This window comes from Oncorhynchus mykiss, chromosome 10 (genome assembly GCF_013265735.2).
Source record: "Oncorhynchus mykiss isolate Arlee chromosome 10, USDA_OmykA_1.1, whole genome shotgun sequence".
Lineage (NCBI taxonomy): Eukaryota > Metazoa > Chordata > Actinopteri > Salmoniformes > Salmonidae > Oncorhynchus > Oncorhynchus mykiss.
The window spans coordinates 45,757,620-45,778,276 of NC_048574.1; the positions used below are offsets into that span (position 1 = coordinate 45,757,620).

Genomic DNA, 20,657 nt, shown 5'->3' on the forward strand with positions numbered 1-20,657 from the left:
TGCAAACCAGCGCAGCACTGCTGGGGAATCATATCCTAAAATAAGAAAGAACAGCACAGTAATTTTATGAGTGCATTAAAACAATGGGGGAAAAGTATATGAATAAGGACAACATGTATAATCCCAGTGGACCTCAAATATTGTATTGGATTGAGTGTTGTTAGCAGCTCCACCCATAGATGAATATCTCCACATATATGAATCCATCTGTCCTCCCATCCCATACATACTGTAATTTAGTGTCATCATCCATTCTGCTTCAAATCAACACCAGCTCGTCATGGCAAAATGCTAGATGGATACGGTATGTGCAGTAGGCATGCACTATTGACACGTTTTTTCATATCAAACAGTTGATTTGAAAATAAGGTCTTGACGATGACGGAGGTGAGCACGCACATCGTTGAGGCAGCCACGGTGTTTTGGTCGATGATCGTGGTTGGGTTTACTTATTTGTTTGTTCATTTTTGGATCACAAAAAAAAAATAATAATCTGAGCTACTGAATATTAGGGACACATTACCGGACTGCTTTTGTCCTAAAATTCTGTCATCAGCAGAATATATACTACTGTCGGATTTGAAACCGAAGCAATGGGACTGTGCAATGGAGACACAGGGGAGGTGAGCCGGGACACTAGTGCGTTTCAGAAGGCGAGGACTCCGTGCCCCTCTGCCGGGCATTTTCCTCCCCAATGTGCTTTCACTCGCCAACAAAACCGACCAGCTACAACTTCTGACAAAAAAATGACCTTTATTCACCTTGTGAATTTGCCTCAGTCATTCTGAGTCTACATTGCGCTGAGCCCCTGTACACATACAGTGCAACAGCTACTGGTTGATCAGACGCAGATCACAGAGTTGGAAAGGAAGCACCCGGATTCTACTTTGAATATCATGGGGATTTTAACCACACCAGCGTGTGGTTAACCACACAGGAGCGTCCCAGATACAAAGAATTTGTGAAATGTTAAACGAGGCAAGAAACAATTCTGGACCCTGTTTACAGCACTATTAAATGGGAGGTACTGGAGCGCTAAATCAATGTCCAATAGGCTCCTTAATAGCTTCTTCGCCCAAGCTATAAGACTGCTGAACAATTAATCAAATGGCCAGTATTTGCATTGACCCCCCCCCCCCCTTTTATTCTGCTGCTACTCGCTGTTTGTCTATGCATAGTCATTTTACCTCTACCTACCTATGTACAAATGACCTCAAAGACCTCTAATAACCTGTACCCCCGGACATTGATTTGTACCGGTACCCGCTGTATATAGCCTTGTTGTTATTTTATTGTGTTACTTTTTTTGACCTTAGTTTATTTAGTAAATATTTTCTTAAATGTATTTTCTTAAAACTGCATTGTTGGTTAAGGGCTTGTAACTAAGCATTTCATGTTAAGGTCTTCACCTGTTGTATTTGGCGCATGTGACAAATACAATTTGATTTGATAGAGACCAAGAAAAAGCTCCCATCAGGAATTAAGGCAGCCAAACAGCAGTACAAAGACAGGCTAGAGCAACAGTTATCCAGCAACAACTGTACGTCTGTCTGGAAAGGACTGAAACAAATTACCAAATACAAACCTAAATGCCCTTCAATCACCAGGACAATGCCCCCCTCCACCTACCCCTGCTTGCCACTTCACCCTCACCTATCTACCCTACCCCTGCCATCCCAGGAATCCCCCACTCACCCTCTGTCCCCCCACCCCCCTCCTCCACCCCTGGTCATCACAGAGCAGGTGGTCAACAGACTCTATAGGAAACAGAACAGCAGGAAGGCTGCAGCCAGGATAAGGTCTCTCCAGCCACACTTAAGTACTGCGCTGACCAGCTCTCCCCTGTTTTCACTGACATTGTCAACCATTCACTAGAGCAATGCACTGTTCCTGCCTGAGTCAAAACTTCCATCATTGTTCCAATCCCCCCAAAAACGTTGGGATTTAATATATATATTAAAAGTAAACCATTCCATCCAGTGTAAGTAACATTGTAATATTGAATGAAAAATCAAATGAACCATCTGGTGAACGTTCCAAGGCCGGAGGCTTGCTGTAGTGGCAGTCAGTTGAAAAAAACGTATATTTGACCTGGCTGTGATACCTCACCAGTCATTGAACCTCACACCCACCCTGTCTGGCCTGGGTGAGACAGATCGGGGACAGACAGACAGACAGCTAACCGTCGGCATCCGTTTTCCCTCTCAATTCAGATATTGAAGTGTAGGCCTACAGTTTTTTAGCAGTTAGCTCTCTCTACCTGCCATGGAGAATATCTGGAAGACTTGAGTAGAATTTATAAGAGGTGAGTTCCTATTAAAACTATTAACTAGCTCGTTAGCTGATAACAGTCAAAGAGCTTTCTAATTGGTGATATATAGCTAGCTTTCTCATGAAACAGCACCATAAATAACGTTACTGCCTTTGACCACAACGTCAACTTCTTCGCCTTGCTAGCTAGCTAGCTAACTGTTACTCTCTAGTAGCATAGGAAATTCTGAGGTGATTCTGTTTTAGTAGCTAGCTAGCTAAGTTTGCTTACTACCATGTGGATGAAGATCTTTCAGCCAACCAGATAGCTAACGGTATGTCAAAGCAGATTTAAAATAAATAACGTTTAGCTAAAACACAATTTGTTTAGCGAATTAGCTACTTGAGGCGAATCATTCACCAATTGGAACTAACAGTTAACGTTAGTACTGTAACAAGCAAGCACCTCTTTCTAGCGTTTAGCTAGCTAGCTCGCTTATTGATTAACCAATAAGTTATTGATTAACCAACCGAATTTTTTTCACCCAAACTGTTAACCTAAATCCAATGACATGGTGACATTTGTTATAGATTTTACGTTCACGTTAGTTGACATCTCAACCAAATGTAAATCAAAACTAGACCATGACGTCTGTGCCCAGTGAGTAGACTCCACATGCTGTTGGGCTTAAGTTACTGTTTGTCCTTTACCCTACAAATTAACACATGTCAAGTAATTAACTCCGTTCAATGACTGGTACCTTGTATTTTGTTTTAGACAACATGACTGTGTGTAACGTTAAAGTTACTGTCAATGAAGGAAGTAACTACATTTGGTTGCAGATATGGCAAACAAGCAGACATACTGTATCAGGGCCTCTTAAGAGAGACAATGTTGGAGACTGAGGAATGCACCAAGGGGTGTTTCCCCCCCCATTCTACCAGTGAGCACTTCACTATTGATGATGTTGACGTCCTCAACACCCCCAACCCACCACTTCCCTTCTCGCACCCATTTCACCCAGAGCCTTGGATGGGATGTGAGCCAAATAGAAACATGGAGATTGGTGAGCAGTTGTTGTAGCAGAATATAACAGAATATAGGCAAATAAATGTGTTGTCTGAGTAAGCAGTTTGGGTGCATTGAAGAACGATAATGCCATCCCAATTTGTGTTAGTTTTATGTTTGAGTATTAGCTAGGTGTGCTTAGCTATATGCCTTTTTCTGCAATATCACTTCAGATAACTCCTCTGGTCCTGTCATCGTGGGAGAGGGCACTCTGTTGGAGCCATTTTCATTGACAGTACCTGTCAGGTCTTCACCTTATGAGTGTACGCTCTGCCATAAGATGTTTGGAACAGCCAACACACTCAACAAACATTTACTGACCCACCAACAGGAAAGACCACATGTTTGCCCCATCTGCCAACGAGCATTTAAACGTCATGATCACCTGTGAGTCATATCCCCCCGCTCTAGAAACAATAATTATGTATTAACAATTACACTGAGTGTACAAAACATTAGGAACACATTTTTCTCTCAGAACAGACCCAATTTGTCAGGGCATGGACTCTACAAGGTGTTGAAAGTGTTCCACAGGGATGCTGGCCCATGTTGACTCCAATGCTTCCCACCGTTGTGTCAAGTTGACTTGATGTCCTTTGGGTGGTTGACCATTCTTCATACACATGAGAAACTCTTGAGTGTGAAAAACCCAGCAGCATTTCAGTTCTTGACGCTACTACCAAACCCCGTTCAAAGGCAGTTAAATATTCAGACTTGTCCATTCACCCTCTGAATGGCACACATACACAATCCATGTATCAATTGTCTCAAAGCTTAAAAATTATTCTGTAACCTGTCTCCCCTTCATCTACACTAATTGGATGTACCATGTGACATCAATAAGGGATCATAGCTTTCACCTGGTCAGTCTATGTCATGGTAAGAGCAGGTGTTCCTAATGTTTTATACACTCGTATGTTTTTTGATACAGTCATTTGACATTTCAATGCCCTGATGAAAATGATAACATCTCTCTGCAGCAATGGCCATATGTTGACCCATCAGAAACGCAAGCAGTTCCGATGTGCTGAACCTGGGTGCCAGAAGAGCTACTGTGATTCTCACTCCCTGAAGCGCCACTATATCTCTCAGCATGGTCTCCCTCTCATCCCGCCCATGTCCCAAAGCCCCCCGAAACCAAGCCACCCAGCCCACTCTGCTACTACCCAGTGGGAGCATGTGGATAGTGCTGCATATTTGGGAGGTTCGACAGCTCACTGTAATTACCGTCCCATGTTCCTGACCCAACCCAAACCGACATCAGACACTCAACAGAAGGTCGCTGATTACTCTGGCTTTTTCAGCTTCAACAGTTACAAGGGGTTTGCTCCTCCAAGTGGCTTACAACTGAACAACTACTCAGAGCAGAACATCTCTCAGTCAAGGCCTATCTTAGTCCTGGACACCTGGATGCAGCAGTCTGACAAAGGTCCTTGTAGTGAGTGCCCAGGCGAATTAAATCCACCCCAGTGGGCCCCTGAGCCTAGTAACATCACTGCTACTTTACCATCACTACTTCCTGGAGTGGATGGCCCAAGTCCTCATGGCTGGGAGAGTGTAGTTGACTTCCCTGTATCTGACCTCCAAGTGCTTGAAGAAATGTTGTCCTGTCATCCCTGTAGTGAGGCTGGTAACCGGGAGTGTTTAGTGAAGCCAGCGTCCCCGGAGAAGAGCTACTCTCCATCTAAGCAGGAGCAGTCGACTTATGGCCAGATGAACTCGGATGGAAAACCCCAAGTTAACACTCAGCTGCACTCTTTTGAACCAACAGCAAGCTCAGATTCCAGTGTAACATCTATGTCGTTTCCCAACACTGTTTTCATCCACTCAAGCTCAAGTCTTCCAAACAAGCCCAACCCAGTCCCACCTATCCCGCCGCCACCAGCCATCGTCCTACCCTGCCTCTACAGTGTGCAGAAGTCAGAGACTTGCAATACAAAGAGCGACAGTAAGAGAAAGAGAGAGAGGAGGAAGAAGGGGAGGACTGTAGAGCTTCCTGCTCCACCTCTCCCCACACCTCGCCCCACCTCTCTCCTGGCTCCCCGACGTCCCCGCCCTCGGCCACACTACCTCGTCTCTCCAAGCCAGGTGGCTATGGCCTCTTTTAGCTCAGACAGCAACCCTCGGCAGACCTTCCAGGTATGTGCACTACTAGCAGTGCTCAACAATTGAACACTTGCCAGTTTGTTTATCAATACTGTATTTATAATATTTCTATATTCCCCCGTACAGGGAAGAAATGTCAGTGTGCCAGGAGAGGGACAACAGTGTAGTGACGGGTAATGATGAATAGAAATAAAAATACACTGTTTCATGAGCTGAAATATAAGATCCTAGAAATGTTCCATACTTACAAAAAGCTGATTTCTCTCAAATTTTGTGCACATTTGTTTAAATCCCTGTTAGTGAGCATCTCTCCTTTGTCAAGATAATCCATCCACCTGACAGGTGTGGCATATCAATAAGCTGTGTAAACAGTATGATCGTTACACAGGTGCACCTTGTGCGGGGGACAATTAAAGGCCACTCTAAAATGTGCAGTTCTGTCACACAACACAATGCCACAGATGTCTTTAAGTTTTGAGGGAGCGTGCAGTTGGCATGCTGACTGCAGGAATGTCTCTGTTGCCAGAGAATTGAATGTTTAATTTCTCTACCATAAGCCGCCGCCAACGTCGTTTTAGAGAATTTGGCAGCACGTCCAACCAGACTCACAACCGCAGACCATGTGTATGGCTTCGTGTGGGCGAGCGGTTTGCTGTTGTCGACGTTGTGAAAAGAGTGCCCCATGGTGGCAGTGGGGTTATGGTATGAGCAGGCATAAGCTACAGACAACGAACACAATTGCAATTTATCTAGATCCTCAGGCCCATTTTTTAATTTTTTTCCTGTATCTGAACGACAGATGCATATCTGTATTCCCATTCATGCGAAATCCATAGATTAGGGCCTAATTCATTTATTTCAATTGATTGATATCCTTATATGAACTGTAGTAACTCAGTAAAATCAATGAAATTGTTGTATGTTGTGTTTATATTTTTGATCAGTAGAGATTGGCCTCTTAACTGCTGGCCTTCTTCCCATAGGATATTCCCTAGCTTTCACAAGACAGAACAGAGCTACAAGGCCAGGTCCTCAAGTAGACCATGTGCACCCTCTATTAAAATGGAACCTTACTCTCCAGAGGTAACAGCCATATTATTATTTACATTATGATATTATTAAACATTAGTCATCTTGGGGCGCTATATTTATTACATGTCCAGATGTCAAGTAAGCACAAGTGTCTTTTTTGTAAGTACAAACTTTTGTCATTACAGACTGTATGTCTATTTGTGCCTATGATGTTTCCTGTAGCCTGGAGAGAGAGCACCACAGACTCAGAGGTCTCCATCTAGAACAGAAGACATGCCTCTGTCTCCTTTGGTCATCCCTGTTTCAGTTCCAGTCTCTGCGAAGACTGATCCTGACACTCCTTCATCACTCAATGTAAGTATAGGAAAAAAGAGATCAGTACAACGGTCAGTGCCTTCTTAAATAATTACTTATACACTGATAACCCCCCTGTGGTTGGTTGTGTGGCAGGCAGAGAACCCTCAGAATGGTTCAGGGAGGTCAAAGAGGAGCCGACGTCTTGACTTCATGAAGACTCTGATCATTCCTCCCCCCATGCTCCCACAGCCGTCCCCACGGAGGCTCCTAGGCGAGGAGGGTGGGGGTGCTCCCTGGTGTCGTGCAGCAGGCGGCTACCCCAGTCAGCTACGCTCCCCCATGTACCTGGCAGACCACCTGCTCAACCCCAGCTTCCAGCCTCCTCCTTACACACCCCCACCCATGCTGAGCCCCCTACGCCCAGGGACCGGCCTGTACTTCAGCACAGTGCCTTGGCTTCACCCCGGCCCTCCTCTGCCCAGCAGCTACACCGCCTCTTTGGGTTTGTTTTTCGTGTTAGGAAGTATCTTCCCAGGTTCAGAGTTTTGCCACTGAAATATATGAAGAACTTTATATTTTATGGCTTCTGCTTTTCAGATGGAGCTGATGGAATCTCCTTGATGATGGACGACACAGTGGTCAACATAGAGCCGTACGTTTCTCTCTGAAGTGTGTTCAGCCAAAGCTTTAGTGTTACAATTCATGAGAGTCAGTCTGTCTATATACGGTGCATTCTGAAATTATTCAGACCCCTTGACTTTTTCCACATTGTTACATTACAGCCTTATTCTAAAATTGATTAAATATGATTTTTCCCCCCCCATCAAACTACACATAGTACCAAATAATGCCAAAGCAAAAATTGGTTTAATTTTTAAAACTAATTTATTAAAAATATTTAACAAAAAACTTGAAATATCACATTTACGTAAGTATTCAGACCCTTTACTCAGTACTTTGTTGAAGCACCTTTGGGAGCGATTACATTCTTGAGTCTTCTTGGGTATGACGCTACAAGCTTGGTACACCTGTATTTGGAGAGTTTCTCCCATTCCTCTCTGCAGATCCTCAAGCTCTGTCAAGTTCGATGGGGAGCGTTGCTACACAGCGATTTTCAGGTCTCCAGAAATTTTAGATCGGGTTCAAGTCTGGGCTCTGGCTGGGCCACTCAAGGACATTCAGAGACTTGTCCCAAAGCCACTCCTGCGTTGTCTTGGCTGTGTGCTTAGGGTTGTTGTCCTGTTGAAAGTTGAACCTTCACCCCAGTCTGAGGCCTTGGGTACTCTGGGGCAGGTTTTCATCAAGGATCTATCTGTACTTTTCTCCGTTCATCGTTGCCTCAATCCTGACTAGTCTCCCAGTCCCTGCCGCTGAAAAACATCCCCACAGCATGATGCTGCCACCACCATGCTTCAGAGTAGGGATTGTGCCAGGTTTCCTCCAGATGTAAATCTTGTCATTCAGGCCAAAGAGTTCAATCTCAGTTTCAACAGACCAAAGAATCTTGTTTCTCATGGTCTGAGAGTCTTTCTGTGCCTTTTGGCAAACTCCAAGCGGACTGTCATGTGCCTTTTACTGAGGAGTGGCTTCCGTCTGGCCACTCTACCATAAAGGCCTGATGGTGGAGTGCTGCAGAGATGGTTGTCCTTCTGGAAGGTTCTCCCTTCTCCACAGAGGAACTCTGGAGCTCTGTCAGAGTGACCATTGGGTTCTTGGTCACCTACCTGACCAAGGCCTTTCTCCGATTGCTCAGTTTGGCGAGGCGGCCAGCTCTAGGTCTTGGTGGTTCCAAACTTCTTCCATTTAAGTATGATGGAGGCCAGCCACTGTGTTCTTGGGGATCTTCAATGCTGCATAAATGTTTTGGTGCCCTTCCCCAGATCTGTGCCTCGACACAATCCTGTCTCGGAGCTCTACGGACAATTCCTTCGACCTCATGGCTTGGTTTTTGCTCTGACATGCACTGTCAACTGTGGGACCTATATAGACAGGTGTGTGCCTTTCCAAATCATGTCCAATCAATTTAATTTACCACAGGTGGACTCCAAGTTGTAGAAACATCTCACAGATGATCAATGGAAACAGGATGCACCTGAGCTCAATTTCGAGTCTCATAGCAAAGGGTCTGAATACTTATGTAAATACGTTGTTGTTTTGTTTTTGTAAATTTGCCAACATTTCTACAAATCTGTTTTCGCTTCATCATTAGGGGGTGATGTGTGTAGATTCCTGAGGATTTGTACCTATTTGAGAATAAGGCTTTAACGGAACAAAATGCGGAAAAGGCCAAGTGGCCTGAATACTTTCCGAAGGCACTGTATAAGGAGCCTGTGTGATTTCCAGGAGAATCAACGTGGGCCAACGTTTCCAGGCTGAGATCCCACCCATTCGTAACCTGCTTCTAATGCTATATGACGAGCACCCTGCTCAGCTTGTCTGGGCTCCATGGGGAGACATATCCAGCAACGTGGAAACACAAAAAGGGGGTGTGTTTCTCTTTTTAACGATCACACACACACACGGTTGTACTATATATTGGTATGAGCTACTGTATTGGTAGTACAATTGATACTAGGTTGAATATATGCAGGTTAGGATAACATAATAACTCCAGTTTGAAAATAGACAAATTCATGGGACCAGCAGCGTTGCTGATTCTACAGGATTAGCATTGAAAACATGACCCGCGGTCGGGGAATCAAGTAATAAAGTTGCTGTAGATCATTTTTAAAACTTTGAAATGAATAGAATGACAGTAAAGCAGTTATGATATGTGTTTGCTGAGTAGTTAGCCAAAATTCACAACATATCTCACTGATGGCGAAATTTCTGTTCTGCTAAAACTCACTTCCAGCAATTTTAGCTCGCATTGCTTGTCCCATTGTTTAGAATTATTCTGCATTCATGCAAGGAGTTATGGGATATTAGAATTCTCTTGTCCTAACTTGGGTATCTTCAACCTAGACCTGATGTCGACATGAAATGTGAGAGGTGACTTGTCGTTTTGACTGTTTTTCCAGTGACTAAACTGATAGACTTGTGCTGTTCCAGTGTGCTGCCAGGAGGGGGCACCAACACAGAGCTGGCCCTCCACTGTCTGCATGAGGTGCAGGGAGACATTCTGGTGAGCAGTACAACAGTATGGTACCTGAGCTCAGCTCAAATTGAAGACAATGTTGATTTATGACAACTTATGGTATACGTCGTGTGTTGTGTCCCTAGGCTGCACTTGATTTACTGTTAGTCAGGGGAGACTTCCGTTCCTCAACACACCCTTTGTGTGACTATCACTACCCAGGTACCCAATTTGATACTCTGAAAAGTGGAATGAAGATAAACAAGTTATGAATATTGACGCACATTTCAAGACCATTCAATTATGTTCTTTGATGTTTACATGTTTAGTTCAAGCCATGCGGTACATGCTACTAATACTTTAACTTCTCGTCATAAAACTGTCATAAAACCTATGGCTGACAGGTTCAGATGATTGGAGTCCTCAAGAGAAGAAACTATTTCGTAAAGCGCTGCTCACCCATGAGAAGGACTTCCAGCTTATTCACAGTGTGGTAAGAGAATCATAATATTGAAATGCCCAAATACACTGACTGTACAAAACATTAAGAACACCGTCCTAATATTGAGTTGCAACCCCATTTTTGCCCTCAGAACAGTCTCAATTTGTCGGGGCCTGGACTCTACAAGGTGTCAAGCATTCCACAGGGATGCTGGCCCATGTTGACTCATGCTTCCCACAGTTGTGTCAAGTTGACTGGATGTCCTTTGGGTGGTGGACCATTCTTGATACACATAGGGAAACTGTTGAGCGTGAAAAACCCAGCAGCATTTCAGTTTTTGACACAAACCGGTGCGCCTGGCACCTACTACCACACCCTGTTCAAAGGCACTTAAATCTTTTGTCTTGCCCGTTCACCCTCTGAATGGCAGACACACAATTGTCTCAATTGTCTCAAGGCTTAAAAATTCTTTAACCTGTCTCCTCCCCTTCATCTACATTGATTTGAAGGGGATTTAACAGGAGACATCAATAAGGGATCGTAGCTTTCACCTGGATTCACCTATCAGTCTATGTCATGGAAAGAGCAGGTGTTCATGTTTTGTACACTCAGTGTATACTTGTAATGTCGTGCTGCCATTGGACAGGGTATAGACAGAGAAGGAAGACTGAAGAAATGGCATTGACCTGACAGTTGTCTCACACTGAAGTTACAGACTAAGTCCGTGACACAGTGTGTGGAGTACTACTATGCAATGAAGAAGCTCAAGAAGTTCAAGCAACGCAGTCGAGGATCAGACAAAAAGGAAGCAGTTGGTGAAGAGCTTGTGAGTTTATTGTAGTATTGTGTATAGTATTGTATTGTAAAATATGTATCAAACCTCCTTTACAGTACAAACAGTTATGTCAAACAAGTCGGACAATATTTTCCAGTGAAATAATTTACACTTCCTGTATATCAGCAGATGGAGTCACCTGGCTGTTGTGAGGACAACCATGTGGGACGGAGAGTGCCCAGGAGGACACTTACTAAACCAGGGAACGGGACTAAAGGGGTACAGGAGGAGCAGACTACCACAGGAGGTGCTTTGGAGTACATCTGTCGAGAGTGTGGGCGGTCAGTTGAACTTCACTAAAACGATGCCAGGGACACATCACAATGATATCGCAAAACATTGCTGTCTTGTTGAGCATTCCCTCAGTTAATTAATCCAGGATGGCATATTGACCCCCCTACCCCTCTATTTCTGAGCACCTTTGATCGTTCTCACGTCATCATAGTGACATGTACAATTCTGTCCCCATCCAGGGTATTTGACAAGGTGAAGAGTCGTAGTGCTCATATGAAAACCCACCGGCAGCAGGAGAGGGAGTGGCTGACCAGGTATGTCTGGCCTATGGGCTGCCCTGCAGACAACCCTCATCAAGGAGATCCCGGCCAGGACTCTGCCAAGGTGCCTTTACTCTACTGTACGAGAGGAATCCTCTATAGTACATAGTGGTGAGCACAGGACTGTTTCAGTTACTGGCAAGTCAAGTATATGTCGAAATCTTACACATGACCGAAATTCACTCACTATGAATTCATATTGGCAGGTATTTATTGAAAATCACTTTAAAATAATGTTTACCTAAAGAAAGCAACAACAATTGATGTTTTTTTCTCTCCAAAAAACACACCCTACTTTACTATAAGGTTTAGAACTTTATGTGATGTTGCATTCGTGTTCCTTGTCATTCTCTGTTGTTGGACAACACGTTCTGTTATTGTTGGTTCACATTGTCCTAAAGTTTCTAAACAGCATGCTCTTTTTAAGCAACCTGAAATCCTTGCTAAAATATCCTGTGCTTTTAATTACATTTGCATCAATATGAAAGCCAAAGTTTGCCTGGTATGTTCAATTGAATAATCCATTGTAAAATAATTCAGTTATTATATGAGTTATTACTCTTTGTAAACAACGACAAGACATTGACAATTGGTCATAAAAAATGCATATGAATCAGGGTTAGATCCTGGGCAGCTGAGAACAGAGAATTTATTTACTGAACTGTGGCCCGCTCCTCACAAACAGTTTTGGCCTGAGTTTAACACTTCTGGATTGGATCTTGTGTTATGTTCTTTAAGTTAAAATTCTTGATGAACAATCCACTAGTTCAGAACGAGTACGGGCTTTACCTGACTGGCATGTCCTCTATGTGAGAGTGTTGATGAAAGTTAAACTTGTTGTCTCACTCAGGTGTTGTTTTAAAATAAATGTGTTTGTCTGAACAATGTTGTTTTCAACCATTCCTTTAATTACAACAGTTTTTCTACAGTTAGTGTTTGAGACATTTCTAATTTCTAAATCGACATCATGCTGCAATTACTGTACAAGCTTTTCATTTGAACCAGTGTTTTTACTTTATGCAAACCAAGGATAACATGCATTTCTGTTGCCATTCAGCAAGAGTGACCGTACATCTACAACTTCTCACACATTTACACATAGGCTACATATTTTTGAAAGCACTTTACAATGATGTATGATGTAAATCACAACTCAAATGTAGATATGTTGGCCAGACACTATTTTACATGTAAATACAGACGCCACACAAGTGTGGCTTTGAGTCCAGTAGCTGCATTATTTGCTTTGCCTTGTCGTTGATTTTTCTGTTTCAAATATTTTTATTAAACACACACAAGAATGGTGTATAAGGTATACAAGACAGGTATACAATTCTTATCTAAACATAAAAGAGCATACAAGAACAACAAGACCCAGAGTTCTGGGTGCAGAACAAATAATACAAAACACGACATACAAAACAAGGACATGTAGAAAGAAAGAGGGAAGATGTCCCCCCCTATCCCCCCCCTCCCAACTGCTCGGGTGGCAGGGCCATCACATGCTGCGCAAAGGTAGATTCAAATATTACAATTGAGAGTGCGTTAATAAGTACAAATTCACAGCGCCGACTCGTCCAAGTAGGAGAGGAAAGGCTGCCAGATTTGATCAAATGTTGATAATTTATTGTTCAGAATATATCTAATTCTTTCTAAGTGTACAGTGTTTGCCAATTCACTGAGCCATAATTTGGTAGAGGGCGCTTCCCTCCTCTTCCAAAACAACAATATTAGTTTTTTTGCCGAGATGAGACCGTACGAGATTAGTTGTTTTTGGGGGTTGGTTAATCCGTTTAGGGACTCAGATACTCCCAGGATTATCAGAAGCGGGTCTGGATCTATTGAAGTCTCCAAAACTTCAGAGAGGATCCCAAAAATTCCACTCCAATAACCATGCAAGCTAGAGCATAGGGCAAAGCAGTGGAGTAGTGTACCCTCCGTAGCCTGACATTTATCACATGTAGGGGATGTGTCAGGAAATATCCTATGCAGTTTAGTTTTGGAATAGTGTAATCTGTGTAATACCTTGAATTGTATGAGACGATGTCTGGAATTAATGGAGCATGTGTAGATATACTCCAAGCTCTCTTCCCAGTCTGCCACCGAGATGTCAGTCCCTAGTTCTTCCTCCCATTTTGCCTTGATGGCATCAGTGGAAGGTGTGCTAACAGATTGAAAAGCATCGTATAGACGCGATATCAGTTTATCGGAGGTGGGGCATATTTTTATGCATCCGTCAAACATGGAAGGTTTAGCATTCCCAAATGTTGGGAGGTGTTTTCTAACGTAGTCTCTAATTTGTAGGTATCTGAAAAAATTACTTCTGGGAAGGTTATAAGTTTCCCTCAGCAACTCAAAGGAAGCAAAGGTCCCTTCTATGTATAAATCCCCTATGGTACTTATCCCCAACTCTCCCCATCGCTCAAAGGTCTTATCAAGGTTAGAAGGGGCAAAGGAGGGATTCCTGGCGACAGGGAGCATGAATGACATTGGTCTAAGCTCAAAGTGGACTTTAATTTGCTTCCAGATTCGGACTGTGCTATGTATAATAGGATTGTTACAATAAAGTGACATCTCTAGATTGACAGGCGACAAAATCACAGCGCCAATAGAGAAGGGGTGACACTCCTCACGCTCCATACTAAGCCAGCTGGATGCCGGAAGTACGTCATCCAGCAGAAACGTAACAATGCGGAGGTTAGCGGCCCAGTAATAAAATATAAAATTTGGGAGAGACAATCCTCCTTCCATCTTGGATTTACAGAGGTGTTTTTTACCTATCCTGTGTGTTTTATAATCCCAGATGAAAGGATTGATAATTGAGTCCAGTTGTTTATGAAAGGATTTAGGTATGAATACTGGGATGTTCTGATATAGGTAGAGCAGTTGTGGGAGGAAGACCATTTTAATGGCATTAATTCTTCCGAGCAGAGAAATTGGGAGAGTTCTCCAAAATAGTATGTTTGCTTTGAGTTTTTGTATCAGAGAGGGGAAATTCTCTTTAAATAGTAAGGAGTATTGTTTGGTAACTACAATTCCTAGGTAGGTACATTTTTCTGAAGATAACTTAAATGGGAGATGTTCTAGCCAGGAGGTATTTTGCGACCGTATGGGCATTAATTCACTCTTGTTCCAATCTGTATCCCGAGAAGGTACCAAACAAATTGATCGCATCAAGAATAGCTGGGATACTAGCCTGGGGTTCTGTTACATAGAGGATGTCATCTGCGTATAGGGAGATCTTATTTAGAGTATCTTTAGTATTATAGCCGTGTATTGCTGCATGAGATCTAATCGTCTGAGCGAGCGGTTCGATAATTAGGGCGAAGAGCATAGGCGACAGCGCACAACCCTGCCTTGTCCCCCTGTTGAGGTTAAATCGGGGCGACAATGATTGGTTAGTGAGTATTCTGGCACAGGGGTTCCTATATAAAAGCTGGATCCAATTTATGAACCTATCTCCAATATTAAATTTCTGTAGGACCTTGAATAGATAGGGCCACTCAACTTGGTCAAAGGCCTTTTCGGCGTCAAGAGATATGACGGCAAGGTCCACGTTGGGTAACCTCTGAGAATACATAATATTGAAGAGGCGCCTGAGATTGAAGAATGAGTTTCTGTTAGGGATAAAGCCGGTCTGATCCGAATGGACCAATTTGCCAATTAAAGTGCTAAGCCTGTTAGCCAGAGTTTTTGCTAAAATCTTTTGGTCTGTATTAAGGAGAGATATTGGTCTGTATGACCCTACCTCTTCTGGATCTTTACCCTTCTTATGTATAACTGTAATGAACGCTTCGTCCAAAGTAGAAGGGAGAGCTCCATCCTCATTGGCCTGAACCAACATTTTGTGCAGATAGCGAGAGAGCATGTTGCTGAATGTTTTATAGAATTCACCAGGGTATCCATCTGGGCCCGGGGTCTTGCCACTCTATAGAGATTTAATTGTTTCTCGAATTTCATCAAGAGATATTTCCTTATTCAGGAAGTTAGAATCTTCCTGGTTCAGGGCAGGAAGACTACAGTCCTCCAAAAATGTTTGCATAATTAAGGGTTTAGGATCCGCTTTAGATGTATATAGAGTCTCATAAAACTGCCGGAATCTGTCATTGATGTCTTTGGGGGAAGAGAGTAATTCCCCAGATGCAGATTTAACCCTGTGAATCATTCGGTCACTCACATTTTTTCGAAGTTGTCTGGCGAGTAATTTGTGTGGTTTGTCACCAAACTCAAAATATTTTTGCTTGGCATAGAGAAAAGATTTAGCAATTTTAGCTGAGAGAATCTGATTATATTCAAATTTTAAAGAGGTAATTTTTTGATGTTTCTCCATAGATGGGTGGCTAGCATTCTCCCTATCCAGTAAGTGAATTTGTCCCTCCAGTTCTTCCAGTTTTCCTCTGTTTTGCCTACTCCTGGCAGCCTGAAAGGAGATGATACAGCCTCTCAGATAAGCCTTCAGTGTTTCCCACAATAATGCTGGGGAGGTCTCTGTGTTGTCGTTGGTATCAAAGAAAAATGTAATTTGGTCTTTAAGATATTCACAGAATGTTGGTTCTGTGAGGAGCTGAGGATTCAACCTCCAGACCCTCTCGTTTGGTACAATGTCACCCAATCTCAGGGAGAAGGTGAGTGGACTGTGGTCCGAGATTATAATATCATGATACCTCACATTACAGGTATAAGGGAGTAGTCTAGCATCCAACAAAAAGTAGTCAATTCGAGTGTAAACCTTGCGAACATGAGAGTAAAAGGAGTATTCCCTACCCGTAGGGTTAGCGATCCTCCATATATCAAATAAGTTAGAATTTTTTATGTAGGTATTCAAGAATTCGCTTGAATAGGAGGTAGTTGTCGTTGATTTTTCAAACTCTGCATCCAAGATGAGTTGAAGTCAGATACATCTTGGGCATGAATGGAGGCCTATGCACAACATAGTTCTTTACTTTATAAAATAAGGTATGTAGACTGATCACAACTTCTCCCCTCCCACCCAAGCCTTGCTCTCATAGGACACTAAAGACTGATACAGAGTCTGCTTGGCTCCATTCCTGTCACTGCCCCTCTCTTCATGCCCTGTAGACCCTCCCATCAGTTTCTCCACATAGTCACTGTTCTGGTGAAGGAATAGAATATGATCTAAATGCTGGGGCCCCAGAATGGCCCTGCGTTGAGCAACAGTAGTCTCTCTAGGAGCAAAGGCCCTGTCTGCAGGCACAGCAGTAGCAGGGATAGCCAGAAATGTGCGGGCAAGTCTGGCCACGGCAGGGAAGCGATGCTCCTTAGAGCGCCACCAGTGGAGAGGTGACAGGCTGCGTTTGCACAGCGGCTCTGCAATGTAGTTCCCCAGCTGTTGGTGGATCTCAGGCATTCGCTCAGTGGGATCCTCTCCAAGCAGTATGTCGTACATGCTTTTGGGCACATGACTCACTTGCCTATAAGCAGGGGGCTGCAGGTCTCCTTTTAACAGGCTAGACAGTCCTGCTACTCTCCTGGGACCATTTCCAGCACTGCAGCGCGAGCCTTCACCCAGTCCCTCTCCACTGACCTGTGACGGGGCAGTCTGGGACAGCCCCTTTAACTGTTGCTGCAGCACAATAATGTCCCCCTCTTCATTTGATTCACAGGACACAGGTGAATCCAGAGGAGCAATGGTTGACTGTGAGTGATCCAATCCCCGATTCCTCACTTCCTTTTCCCTTCCCTCTTCGCCATCCTCATCCTCGCCTCCTTTGTCACACTCTCTGCTCATTTCCTCCACCTCTATTTGTGCTTGGGCAGATAATAGTTCCTTGACCTTGTCGTGCAGCCTACTACGTGCATGTGGGCTGAGGAAGCGCAGCTCCTTAAACCTTGGGTCCAGGAATGAGGAGAGGACGGCAGGGCTGTCCAGTAAGGCTTCCTCTTCACCCAGTCTCCACTGTCGCTCCATCCCTGACCGCACCGTCTCCATTACTCCCCGAGCCACAGGGCAGCTGGTCTCTGCGATATGTTGCTCTAGGACACGAGATACACCATGCAGGCACGGCATAAGGGCGGAGATGGACAAATTGATGTCCTCGCTCAAGAAGGAGGCAGCGATGCGCACGGTCTTAAGTACTGGCACCAGTTCCTGGAGGAGGCGCCACTGGTGGTCCGCTAAATTTGGAGCAGCTTTCTGCTCCTCGAGAACGGAGCTCACCACCCACTTCAGCTCGAGCAGACTCTCACACATGTCGATAGCAGTCGCCCAGCGCCCTGGGTCATCCAGCACTAGACAAGCGCCTGCCTTATTCGCCGCTTCTGCCTTGTGGATCAGAGCGGCGGCAGCAGGTGCATCATGCTGGAAATGTGAGATAATCCTGCGGGCCTCCGCAAGAGCCTGTCTGACAGGTTCCATCCATAGTCCGTCCTGGATGCAGAGTTTGAGGGCTTCCCCTGCACAGTGTAACGCTACCCAGCCTTCTGGGAGATCCTGAGGTGATTGGTGTGGTCCAGCAGTACGATTAACTTTTTCTTTCGGAACTCCCATATTCTCAGTCCCTTTGGCCTCCGAGATCCTGGGAGTGTCATGTACAACACAGAAAACAGAGCTCTGGGGAAGATGGAATTCAGAGAGAACTGCCTTCAGCGTGTCCCCAAATTGAATGAACCCTCTTTCACAAATCTTCTCCCTGATATCGGGCATGGGACAGGTCTGCAGCACACAACGGGCCAAGCGCCAGTCTTTGTCAACAAAATGTGCACTTACAGTGAAGAAGAGGCGACCGCCTGCTCCCACCGCACAACCTGCTACGGACTGCCAGTACTCAGTGCAAAGTGTTATGCAACGTGGAGCCAGGCCAGACTGAAGATACTGCTGCAGGTGCCGTTTCAGAACATCATAGTGATGCCAAAGGAGGCTGCCAAGCTGAGAGGGAGACGGCACTGGGTACTGTGGTTCTAAGTAGCTCAATAGAAGACGAAATCCCCTCTCCTCCACCACAGACAGTGGCTGAAAGTCCCTGTACACCATTTCCAATATTAGGTAAGTCAGAACCCCAGTACGCTTGCCATTGGATTCTTTGGTGGTGATACCACTATGGCTGGTGACAGGGATTGCATTGGCACCGCCTCCTACATCTAGGGGAGGAGCACATGTGATTCGGGCACGTTTGGCCATCCCTTGTTCAGGAGATAAGTCAGCATCCTGCTGCTCCTCTTTTACAACTATGTGCAAATCTGTCTGGAACATACATGTGTTGGCTGTGGCAGATGTAGTAGAGATGTTGCAGGGGAATCCGGGCTGGGCCCTTGGCTGGAGTGATGTAGCTGGAATCGGGGCCCCGGCCACTGCTGTGTTATCAAGTACAGGTGGCGCGTTGTCGCGTATATTATGTTTGCGGACAAGGTGCTCCCTCATAGTCGTAGTGCTGTTGTGAAAAGACAACTGCCTCTTGCATATATTACACTCAACATACATCTCATTAAGCTGGATGTAGTAATTCCAAACGGTTGACTTGCGCCTATCCAGAACCAGTCCTGTTGCTCCCCGTTCGCCCCTTCTCCTCAAATTTGGGGCCAGACTGCTGGACAGGGGGTACCCTCGGAAATCCATGTTCCCTCGGAAATCCATGTTAGAGTTGTCGGAGATCACTGGAATGGAAGATAAAAAACATTTTTGTTCAGTGTTCGGTTAAATTGTGTTTTGTTACATAGCTTCCAAATATTAAGATGTACAAATAATTGCCATGTAACTCGATCAGTAGCCTACTACACAGTAACAACTAATTCAAACGGGCACAGCAAACATGCACCAATTGTAGGATGATGATGATACACCATCATTTTTAAAATGTTGTTTTATTTTTACCCCCCTTCTCTCCCCAATTTCGTGGTATCCAATTGTTAGTAATTACTATCTTGTCTCATCGCTACAACTCCCGTACCGGCTCGGGAGAGACGAAGGTCGAAAGCCATGTGTCCTCCGAAACACAACCCAATCAAGCCGCACAGCTTCTTAACACAGCGCGCCTCCAACCCGGAAGCCAGCCGCACCAATGTGTCGGAGGAAACACCGTGCACCTGGCTACCTTGGTTAGCGCCCACTGCGCCCGGCCCGCCACAGGAGTCGCTGGGATACACCATCATTTTTGGCATGCATTGAGATTTTCCTTTCTATATATATTCAAAACAGAATAACGATCTCAAGATGTTCTCCTGACTGAAATATTTTCACCGCCAAGGAGTTTGAGGTTCCTAAACTCCTGGGCTGTCTCAATTCAGACTAGGGACCGTTGATCACCTGAGATAAACAATTATGTCCAACCAGCCACTAATTACCTAGAGTCCAGAATAATTTGAATATGAAAAATAAAACATTCACACAAATATAAGAACCCCACGTGAATACCTTCATAAAATTACGGCGCTCGTTGTTTCTCTATCAACAGCTGGAGATTTTTGACCCGTAAAAGATCAAATACTTTGGGATATAGTCAAACGTTCATGCGCTCCAGATAACCTCTTAAAAACGAGAAACCGTCAAATAACCAAATACAATTTTGCCCAATGAACACATATATGATATCCTAAAATACCTGTGTTTTTTTCCCCCGCAAATGGTATTGCAAGCGTATATTGCTGTGATGGTAGGAAAAGCTTTGCTCACAATGAGAACAGTAGACTGTGCTTTTTTTAGCATCCAATTTAAAGCCAAAACGTCTATGTAAACTTCAACTGAGTGGTTGATAGTCATCCATTGTTTGTAGTAATATTTCGGTGATAGGCGCAATGACACAAATGTATCCAGAAGTATTCTTCCTACAACAACGTATCACAGCAGGAGCGTATTCATTATGGAAACCGTTTACCGAAACAAATGGTACGAAATGGGAGTTGTCCAATAGAAACTGTCGTTTGCTGTTTCCGTTTGTAGTAAACGGAAGCAATTTTGCAACAGACGAAACACCCAATGTTGCCTACCATCACGTGTTTTTATGACAGATCACCTGATTTGTACTTCCGGCTTCAGTGTGACG

General features: G+C 44.2%; 2 protein-coding genes across 5 annotated transcripts; one reads left to right on the forward strand and one right to left on the reverse strand.

Annotated features, from left to right (window-relative positions):
* Nucleotides 1–2,080: 2,080 nt before the first annotated feature.
* LOC110534034 (zinc finger protein 541) lies at nucleotides 2,081–12,543 on the forward strand. 2 transcript variants are annotated; one of them, XM_036990451.1, is made up of 16 exons: nucleotides 2,081–2,305; nucleotides 3,094–3,317; nucleotides 3,493–3,706; nucleotides 4,300–5,458; nucleotides 5,552–5,598; nucleotides 6,409–6,508; nucleotides 6,680–6,811; nucleotides 6,908–7,256; nucleotides 7,352–7,406; nucleotides 9,098–9,240; nucleotides 9,775–9,878; nucleotides 9,977–10,052; nucleotides 10,235–10,323; nucleotides 10,982–11,098; nucleotides 11,234–11,388; nucleotides 11,581–12,543. In XM_036990451.1, exons 2-16 carry the CDS (start codon nucleotides 3,143–3,145, stop codon nucleotides 11,768–11,770), a joined length of 3,105 nt encoding a protein of 1,034 aa, XP_036846346.1. In that variant the 5' UTR covers nucleotides 2,081–2,305; nucleotides 3,094–3,142; the 3' UTR covers nucleotides 11,771–12,543. The 2 variants fall into 2 exon arrangements, with proteins under 2 accessions (XP_036846346.1, XP_021474346.2); XM_021618671.2 differs by lacking the exon at nucleotides 2,081–2,305 and having other exon boundaries at nucleotides 2,356–3,317.
* Nucleotides 12,544–16,210: 3,667 nt separating this feature from the next.
* On the reverse strand, nucleotides 16,211–20,487 carry LOC110534049 (zinc finger BED domain-containing protein 4). 3 transcript variants are annotated; one of them, XM_036990452.1, is made up of 2 exons: nucleotides 20,288–20,487; nucleotides 16,211–19,272 (listed from the first exon to the last, which is right to left on the reverse strand). In XM_036990452.1, the coding sequence occupies exon 2, from the start codon at nucleotides 19,250–19,252 to the stop codon at nucleotides 16,631–16,633; it is 2,622 nt and encodes an 873-aa protein (XP_036846347.1). In that variant the 5' UTR covers nucleotides 19,253–19,272; nucleotides 20,288–20,487; the 3' UTR covers nucleotides 16,211–16,630. The 3 variants fall into 3 exon arrangements, with proteins under 3 accessions (XP_036846347.1, XP_021474364.2, XP_021474365.2); XM_021618689.2 differs by having other exon boundaries at nucleotides 20,217–20,486; XM_021618690.2 differs by lacking the exon at nucleotides 20,288–20,487 and adding an exon at nucleotides 20,030–20,185.
* Between the last annotated feature and the right edge of the window lie 170 nt (nucleotides 20,488–20,657).